Source organism: Babylonia areolata, chromosome 20 (assembly GCF_041734735.1).
Source record: "Babylonia areolata isolate BAREFJ2019XMU chromosome 20, ASM4173473v1, whole genome shotgun sequence".
NCBI classification, from domain to species: domain Eukaryota; kingdom Metazoa; phylum Mollusca; class Gastropoda; order Neogastropoda; family Buccinidae; genus Babylonia; species Babylonia areolata.
The window spans coordinates 50,525,241-50,535,240 of NC_134895.1; the positions used below are offsets into that span (position 1 = coordinate 50,525,241).

The 10,000-nt window shown below is 44.9% G+C and overlaps 1 protein-coding gene across 1 annotated transcript in view; it reads left to right on the forward strand.

Annotated features, from left to right (window-relative positions):
• Positions 1-10,000, forward strand: part of LOC143294647 (acetylcholinesterase-like) — a 204,373-nt gene that overhangs the window by 167,125 nt on the left and 27,248 nt on the right. The window contains exons 5-6 of the mRNA XM_076606024.1: positions 6,566-6,751; positions 9,363-9,568. Coding sequence (XP_076462139.1) covers positions 6,566-6,751; positions 9,363-9,568 — 392 coding nt within the window. The remainder of the gene's footprint in view (positions 1-6,565; positions 6,752-9,362; positions 9,569-10,000) is intronic.

A 10,000-nucleotide genomic window follows, 5' to 3' on the forward strand; every position in this document is an offset into this window, starting at 1 on the left:
AGAAGAGAGGACTGACCGTACTGAGTGAGTTAAACTTCATACAGGTCCGATCTAGCCAGTAATTTGACGGACAGAGCAGAGCCCACTGGTATGCATGCAGTGCTGCTTCTTCACCACGTGGGCTTCTGGCGACCGCATGGGGGAGGTTTGAGGGTGAGGGTGAGAGTGGTGGTGTTGAGGGGGAGGAAGGGGGTTCAGGGATATGGGAGAATTGCTGTCAATAGTGGCGCTGTTTACTGTGGGGAGGGAAGGGGGAGGGGGAGGGGTGATTTGGGTCGGGGAGGTGGTGGGGGAGGGAGGTGGTCGGAGAGGGGTGGGGGGCGGGAGAAGGCACTGACAAGGTCATTACTGTCAGACATGACTTTCATCATCACGTGGTTCTGCTGGCTGGCCCCCTTGTTTTGCCCCCCTACCTCCCCGCCCCCCTGCCCCACGACCCCCTGCCCTCTCCTCTTCCCGACACACACACACATCATACACTACTTCATCCCCCACACGCTTTTTTCTTGTCTCTTTTTTTTTGGGGGGGGGGGGGCTTGTTGGGGGATGGCTAGGGGCGGGGGTGCACAGTTCCCGAGAGGGATGGTGTAACTCAAGGGTTTTTAGCCTCCCACGGAGAAATTTCTCCCCGGGAGATGTAATTTTCCGGTCACTGGTGTGAGTTAGTACCTATTCCACGTTGTCGTACCGGGCACATTTTAGGGCCAACAATTTGAAAACGTTCAGCCCCCCCACCCCCACCCCCTCTCCCTTACCCCACTGAACCTCAACTCCCGATTTCAGTAGATTGAATTATAAAGAATTTATTTCCTTTGCTTGTACAACCATCAAACGAATGGGGGAGAAGACAAAATTGACTGCAGGATTCTTCAAGACAAAAAAAACAAATGTTTTTTGGGGTTTTTTTTAAAGCCTTTTTGGTGGTAGATGAATCCTCTTTGGTTAGTGGGATACAACGTTTCAAACCATAGGCCCGTTGTCAAGCAAGTGTTTTAGTGTGCATGGTCCATCAAAACAGAAAATAGTGAGATGTCATCACCCTTTTCTCACATAGGCTTTCCTATCCACACTGTCCTCTTCTCATCACTTGACAACGGGCCTATGCTTCGAAACGTCGTATCCCACTAAACAAAGAGGATTCATCTACCACCAAAAAGGTTTTTATAAAGTTTAGTTTTTTGTCATCAAAATTAATGAATGTCCGACTTCTTCTTCTTCTTCTTAGTTCGTGGGCTGCAACTCCCACGTTTACTCTATATACGCGAGTGGGCTTTTACGTGTATGACCGTTTTTACACCGCCATGTAGGCAGCCATACTCCGCTTGTGGGGGTGTGCATGCTGAGTATGTACTTGTTTCCATAACCCACCGAACGCTGACATGGATTACAGGATCTTTAACGTGCGTATTTGATCTTTTGTTTGCGTATACACACGAAGGGGGTTCAGGCACTAGCAGGTCTGCACATATGTTGACCTGGGAGATCGGAAAAGTCTCCACCCTTTACCCACCAGGCGCCGTCACCGAGATTCGAACCCGGGACCCTCAGATTGAAAGTCCAACGCTTTAACCATTCGGCTATTGCGCCCGTCGGAATGTCCGACTGACTTTTAAGGTTTTGTCTTCCTGTAATACACTGTGGATGGGTGTTCTCTCCTCCTCCATCCTGTAGGAAACAAGAACATACTCAGCATGCACACCCCCGAAAACGGAGTATGGCTGCCTACATGGCGGGGTAGATAAACGAACCGGTCATACACGTAAAATGTTAAATGTTACATGTTTGTCTAAGTGTGTATGTGTGCGGGCCTGTAATCTGATTGAGTGACACAGAAAACGAATGATGAGCGTCCAATGGCAGCCGTCAGTCGGCTCTACCCAGGTAGGCAGCCTGTTGTGTAAATGACCCCGTGTTTGTAAAGCGCTTAGAGCTTGGTCACCGACCGAGGATAGGCGCTATAAGTATCCATATCAATCAATCAATCAGTCAATCAATCATTATGATCTATCATTCATTCAAGCTTTGGGTTTGGTGTTTTTTGTTGTTTTTTTAAGCGAAAAAAAAGGAGTGGACAATTTGAAAAGATTTATATTACTTCACGCTACTTAAATTTCTCCTCGAAAAAAACTGAGCTAACCTTGGCAACAACAATAACAACAACAACAACAAAAATGTCTTGGCGCGCACGATCGTGGCAGGCTGCAGATCATCCTGGAGGTCAGGATAGATGGGGGAACAACCTTGACTGTGACACCGGATCGATATCGACTGGCCACACACCACCTTTAGTGACCCGTGGCATGCTACCGATTTTTTTTTTTTTGGGGGGGGGGGGTTGGTGGGGGGGGAGGGAGGAGTTGGGGGGGGGGGGGGGGGGGAGGATGGGAGCGTGGGGTCGAGGAGAGAGTTGAGAAACGGTACAAGTGATGGAAGGGAGGATGGGGCAGGAGGGACAGGAGGCAATGGGGGATAGGAGGCTTTGAGGTAGGCACTGTTGCGTGTATAACAAGCAACTGTTGCATGCATGCTGGATCGATGATTTGATCTGACTGCACGTGGCTGGGAAAGTGGGTTAATTTCGTGCTGGAGTTCATCCCTGATTGATGGAGGGCAACGGTTTCCAGAACTCAGCGAATTTGAATTTGAACAGCTCCGTTTAAAGTAGCGTGGAATTTTTTTTTTTTTTTTTTTTTGAAGCTGCGATTAGTTTGATTTCCACTGGTCCATCGTTATATTTTTTTTTTTTATAAAAAACGATTTTTATCTGACATGAGGAAAACGGCTTCATCCACATGTCTTCTCCACCTCTCTCTGTGTGAGTGACGGAGTGAACGTCCACGCCTCGTGAACACTGCTCACTCATTCCGTCTTGAGGGCAAAAGTTGTGGATGTTGCCCAGGCAATCCTGTACACGTGTGTGTGTGTGTGTGTGTGTGTGTGTGTGTGCGTGAGCGAGCGCCAAGACACTCTGTGTGTGTATGTGTGTGTGTGTGTGGAAGTGGGGAAAGTGGCAGTGGTGGTGGTGATAGTGGTTGTCGTGCGCTTTTGTAGATACATGCATGCATGTAACGAACTGTGCTTGCATTTGTGCGTGCGAATGTGCACACTCATGCGTTTGTGCCACCAACCTCTCCCCTCCCCCCCCCCCCTCACTCCCCCCACCCCCACCTCCTCCTTCTTCACTGTCTGTCTACGTTGCACCGGAAATTAACATCACTTTCCTTCCACTCACACCTGGTTTTAGTCGTATAATATTTTCCGATTACCCAATCTGTTCTCTCAGCGATCAGTCATGTAAAAAGAAAACAAACAAACAAAAACAAAACAAAAAACAAAAAAACAAAAACACCTATGAATTATCAACCTTCCAATAACAATATTTTGGTATGTCTCTTTTAATCTGGTTTGGCGTTGAATACGTTGACGAAAGAAAAAAAAAGACAAGAAAAAAAATCAACATCATTCGTTGAGTGTCGTTCCTGTTAGTAGCAGACAATAGTTATCAATCTATGTGTTCAGTTCGAGATTCACTGACGAAACTGAGTTGACGTACACCACCATGCCGTATTCTTCCGCCTCTTCTCACTCTCTCCTCTCTTCGCTCTCTCCTCTCTTCGCTCTCTCCTCTCGGCAATCAACTGCTGTAGGATAATCCGTTTTGGGAACTCATACATGATTAGTCAGCCACACACACACACACACACACACACACACAGATGATGATGATGATGTTTTATGGAAGAAACACAGACCTGTTGTGCTGACCACCTTGTTGTACTGCTGTGAAACATGGACGACGTATCGCCGTCACATTCAACAACTTGAGCAGTTGCACCAGAGATGCCTACGAAAGATCCTCGGCATAAAGTGGCAAGATAGGGTCACCAACCTCCAGGTCCTAGAGAGGAGCGACCTGCCAAGCTTCGAAAGCCTGCTGATCCAGTGCCAGCTACGCTGGACAGGACACGTTGTCCGCATGACAGACAGCAGGATCCCGGATGCTTTTGTGTGGCCAGCTAAAGGAAGGCCACCGCGAACTTGGAAGACCCTGCAAGCGCTTCAAGGACACCTTGAAGACAAACCTCAAAGCCTGTGACATAGTCATCGCTTCCTGGGAAACTGATGCCCTTGACCGCTCTCGCTGGAGGATGCTGTGCTCTAGTGGCATAAAGACGTTTGAAAACAAGAGAACGCTGGCCATTAAGGAGAAGCGTGAGCGAAGGAAGCAGGGCTCAACTTCTGGAGATGTTTTCCTTTGCAACACCTGTGGGAAGTGCTGTGCATCCAGAATCGGCCTCTTCTCCCATATGAGGACACACACCGACAGATAAGCCTGCCTGCCTAGTCATCCGTCGGACCGACGGGAGACTCCATCATCATCATCATCATGAAAGAAACACATAAGGTTCATTTCAATGGAGAGTTGTGGGATTGTTCATTCAGGATCTTTTTTCTTTTCTTTTTTTTTTCTTCTTTTTTTTCAAGTAGACAGACATTGTCATTTAGCGTAACAGAGGACAACTCAAGCTAACAATGCGGTGTTAAAAAGGAATGCTAAGAGATTCGGATTCGGATTCGGATAATTGGAGAGAGAGACAGAGAGACAGAGAACTCAGAACTCAAAACGTTTTTTATTCAAGGATCAAGATTTTAGGCATGGCCCATTCTTCCAACCTGTCCTTGCTCATCTGCATCACATATATGTTTAATGGAAATGGGAGAAAGAGAGAAGAAAAACAAAACAAAAAAAGAAAAGTCCTGCAGAAAGTCACACACACACACACACACACACACACACACACACACACACACACACACACACACACACACACACACACACACACAGTTTGTTGTTATCATCAAATCCACCTACAACAGTTGTAATTGATACTAAAATGACTACTACCATCACCAGTATCACTTTTCCAACAGGTCTTCTCACCGTCGTGATGGAATGAAATGAATATAGTCATGCATGCACATAAATTAGAAGAAAATGAAAGCAATGCAAACAAGCAAACAAAATAAAGCGAATGAAAAGAAAACAGGACAGAATAAGAACAAGACCAAAACAAGAACAGGGAGAAAAAATAACAACGGGTCCAGTAAGTATAAATGCCCTCATGGATGCGTCTTTGGGTGTGTTGCTCTAATTACCTGACCAACACTGCAAGTGTCTGTATCTCTCGGGCCTGGTTAACGCCGGGATATCATTATGACAGGAAGCGTAGAGTACAGCCTTGTCACGCAGTCCCAAACCAAAATGGGCCTCCATAGCAACATCGTCGTCATCATCGTCATCCTCCTCCTCCCTCATCGTCATCAATATAAACAAAATAGTCTCAAAGTCTGTGGCCTTTCATGCCCTGCTCTCATGGTGACCTCAGTTTCGATACCCCTCCACTTCCGTGCTTGGGGTGAGTCCTGTCAATGTCGTCAGTGTCGGTAGATTCATGGGGGGCTGTTGTTTGAGGGACGTGGTGGCGGTCTTCACTCTGGGAGGGACGCTCACTCAGTCTGGCTCCGCGACTAAGCCATTATTGTCGTTAGTAGGGGGCTTAGTAGGTGGTGTCCTAAGTACGTTAAAACAGAACAGGCACCACTGAACACCACCGAAGTGACTCAGCAGCAGTGCAGGGTCTCCTCTGGTGTGTGGCACCCTGGTGACCTAACATCGATGGTTCCCTGTGGACTGCCGACGCTGGAACTGCGACGGACGAACCCGGGTGTGGCCGTGTATGGGGGAATCTAAATGAGCGGCGTGGGAGTAATGCCACTGAAACGGTGCAGATGAATGGGGCAGCAAAAAAATAAAAATAAAAATAAATAAATAAATGCCCTCATTGTTACTGCCAACGGTCGCTTCTATATCTGAGTCATTTATGGTTGGAAGGATTGAAAGATTATGTATGGAGATCTGACTTAAAAGTAGGTAGAGAACTGCTCGCTTGTATGTGCACAGAGAGTGAATTCCATAGGGATGCACCTGAAAATGCAAAACTTGTTTTGAACATATCAATGCAGGTGCATATCGCCATGAGACTCGGGTAAGCAAATGTGGATATCGTAGTGCCTAGTTATTGTGCACTTCGTACACAAGTAACGCTTTGTTGAATACTAACTGTTTTTTGCAATGGAAGGATGTTTAATCTGGCTTGTTTTTCGAAAGTTGACAATGAAGGATCTGGCAAAATCGTTTTGGCTGCTCTCTCTTCTGAAGGGAATTTAGCTTCTTAAGATGAACATCTAGCCGCACAGCTCCAGACACCAGATGCGTAATTAATGTCAGAAAGACAAAGAGACAGAGAGGGGCAGAATAGGCATCAGTCTTTGTAGAGTCGATTTTACGATGAAGAGTTTGTATTTTTGTTGTTGTTGGTGGTGGTGGTGGTGGTGGTGGTGGGTGTGTGTGTGTGTGTGTGTGTGTGTGTGTGTGTGTGCATTTCCTTTCTCTGTTTCTTGTTTTTTTTAACGTGAACCGCACAATCATGGTTTTCTATTCTTTTTTCACTTTCTGTTCCCCCCTCCCCCCCCCCCCCCCCCCCCCCACCCCTCCTTCCTCCAGGTTTCCTGTCCATTCCGGGCAGCCCTCTGGGGGGAAATTATGGGATGCTGGACCAGGTGGAGGCCCTGAAGTGGGTCAAGGCCAACATCGCCAGCTTCGGGGGAGACCCCAACCGAGTCACCATCGACGGGCACAGCGCCGGTGGCTGCAGTGTGGGGCTCCTCATGTTGTCTCCCCTGTCCAAAGGTGAGACGCCTGGACTTGGTGGTGGTTGTGTCCCTTTCTGTGGTCATGTTTTGTTCAGTGTTGTTGTTTGTTGGACTGTCAATCTGAGGGTCCCGGGTTCGAATCACGGTGACGGCGCCTGGTGGGTAAAAGGTGGAGATTTTTACGATCTCCCATGTCAACATATGTGCAGACCTGCTAGTGCCTGAACCCCCTTCGTGTGTATATGCAAGCAGAAGATCAAATACGCACGTTAAAGATCCTGTAATCCATGTCAGCGTTCGGTGGGTTATGGAAACAAGAACATACCCAGCATGCACACCTCCGAAAACGGAGTATGGCTGCCTACATGGCGGGATAAAAATGGTCATACACGTAAAAGCCCACTCGTGTGCATACGAGTGAACGCAGAAGAAGAAGAAGAAGAAGTTTGTCTTTTTTGTTGTTGTTTTTTATTACATAATAATTGTGAATAATCAATAGTAGCCAAAACTTTTTTAAAATAATATATATATATATATATATATATATATATATATATATATATATATATATATATATATAATATATACATGTATATATAATTAGACAGATAGATAGATAGATATAGATAAAAAGACGCAAACGTTTATTACCAGTGGGAGGATTTTGTTTTGGTGTTCAGATGATTATTTTTTTTTTTTTTTTTTTTTTTTTTTTTTTGGGGGGGGGGGTTGTTGTTGTTGTTGCTGTTGCGTGGTTGTTGTTTTGTTTGTTTTTGTTTTGTTTTTGTTTTGTTTTTTGTTTTTAGTTGTTGTTGGTTTTGGGGGTTTTTTTTGTTTGTTTGTTTGGGTTTTTTTTGGTTTTTGTGTTTTTTGTGTGTGTTTTTTTGTTTGTTTGTTTGTTTGTTGTTTTTGTTTGCTTTGTTTTGTTTTGTTTTTTGGTGTATTTCATTGTTTTATCAAGATTTGGAGGGGAAAAGGAAAGAAGAAGAAGAAAAAGTGGCACGGATTGGTGTTATTTGTTCTATTATGCCAGCTTTGTTTTATTTCATTGCCTTTGTTTCTTAAAAGTTTTAACTGTCTTTTTGTACTGAATTCAAACCGAAACCCAGAGTTGTATGAACATTATCTTATATTGCAGACAACAGTTTTCGAGGCAGTTTACACATCGATACGTCAAAGTGTGAATTTAAAGGTTTAAAAACTCAACAAATGATGGAAAACATTAGGAACAGGAAAGCATGAACCTAATGACATGAGAACATTAGGAACAGGAACGCTTGAACCTATTGACAGCAGATCATTAGGAACAGGAAAGCATGAACCTAATGACAGGAGAACATTAGGAACAGGAAAGTTTTAACCCTATGACAGGAGAACATTAGGAACAGGAAAGCATGAACCCAATGACAGGAGAACATTAGGAACAGGAAAGCCTGAACCTAATGACATGAGAACATTAGGAACAGGAAAGCCTGAACTTAATGACAGGAGAACATTATGAACAGAAAAGTTTTAACCTAATGACAGGAGAACATTATGAACAGGAAAGCATGAACCCAATGACAGGAGAACATTATGAACAGGAAAGCATGAACCCAATGACAGGAGAACATTAGGAACAGGAAAGCATGAACCTAATGACATGAGAATATTAGGAACAGGAAAGCATGAACCTAATTACAACATTAGGAACAAGAACGCTTGAACCTATTGACAGGAGAACATTAGGAACAGGAAAGCATGAATCTAATGACAGGAGAACATTATGAACAGAAAAGTTTTAACCTAATGACAGGAGAACATTATGAACAGGAAAGCATGAACCCAATGACAGGAGAACATTAGGAACAGGAAAGCATGAACCCAATGACAGGAGAACATTATGAACAGGAAAGCATGAATCTAATGACAGGAGAACATTAGGAACAGGAAAATTTTAACCTAATGACAGGAGAACATTAGGAACAGGAAAGCATGAACCCAATGACAGGAGAACATTAGGAACAGGAAAGCATGAACCTAATGACATGAGAACATTAGGAACAGGAAAGCCTGAACCTAATGACATGAGAACATTAGGAACAGGAAAGCATGAACCTAATTACAACATTATGAACAGGAACGCTTGAACCTATTGACAGAAAATTATGAACAGGAAAGCATGAACCTAATGACATGAGAACATTATGAACAGGAAAGCATGAACCTAATTGTACCCCTTACCGCTCATGTATTTCTCGCTTTTTCTTCTTCTTTTTTTTCCCTTTTTTCGTTTTTCATTCCTTTTTTTTTTTTTTTTTTTTTTAATTGATTAACATTTAAAATACGAAAAGAAAACCATAAAGCAACATTTTAAAACCCAAGCAAAACACAGTACTTATGTATATTAATCAAAGAGAAAAACACGAACTTTTTTTTCCAGTTGTTTCGTGGCCAATTGATGAACCAACCTCACGGATATTGGAATGTAGTCAAGCCAAGTCGGTGTAAATGTGTACTGTTTTCTTTAGAAGTTTTTTTTGTTTCCTATAAATCAAAAATTGTTATCCACAGAAATTTTTTTTCGTTTCCACCATTCAGATTAAAAAAGATATATATATTTATTTATTCATTCTTTTTTTCTTTCTTTCTTTTTTTTTTTTTTTCAGGTCTCTTCACGGGCGTGATCGAGCAGAGTGGATCCCCGTTCGCTCACTGGGCGGTGAACCGCCACCAGTCCAGCCCCAGCCTCTACGTGCGCATGTTCGTCACCGCCATGGGCTGTTCCGGCAACCTGACCTCCTCCCTCCTCAAGGGCTGTCTGCAGCAGCTCCCCTCCGACATCGTGCAGGAGATTATCCTCAACGAACCGGAGGTGCGTGTTGTCCGTTTGTTGTTACCTGCTTCCATTCAGTGTTTTACAGCTGTCCCTCTTCCTCCCCCCTCCATCTCCTCCTCCTCCTCCTCCTCCCCATCCTCCTGTCTCCTGTCCCTCCTGCTCCCCCTCCCCCTCCCCCTCCTGCTTCTCAACCTCCTCTCCCTCCTCCTGATCTTCCTTCTGGCACCGTGTGGGGAGCGGTGATCAGTCAGAGCAGGGTGGCATCACGCCTGATAAACATGTCCACTGCCTGTCAGTGTGTATCTCGCCAAAGTCACGCCCCCCCCACCCCCCCACCCCGCCCCCCACCCACCACCCTCACCCCCATCCTGGACTCCTCGCTCTCCCTTGCTGTCATTCCTGTGGTTCGTCAAATTCTCTCTTGTCTCTGCGTCCGTTTTTGTCTGTCTGTCTGTCTCTGTCTCTGTC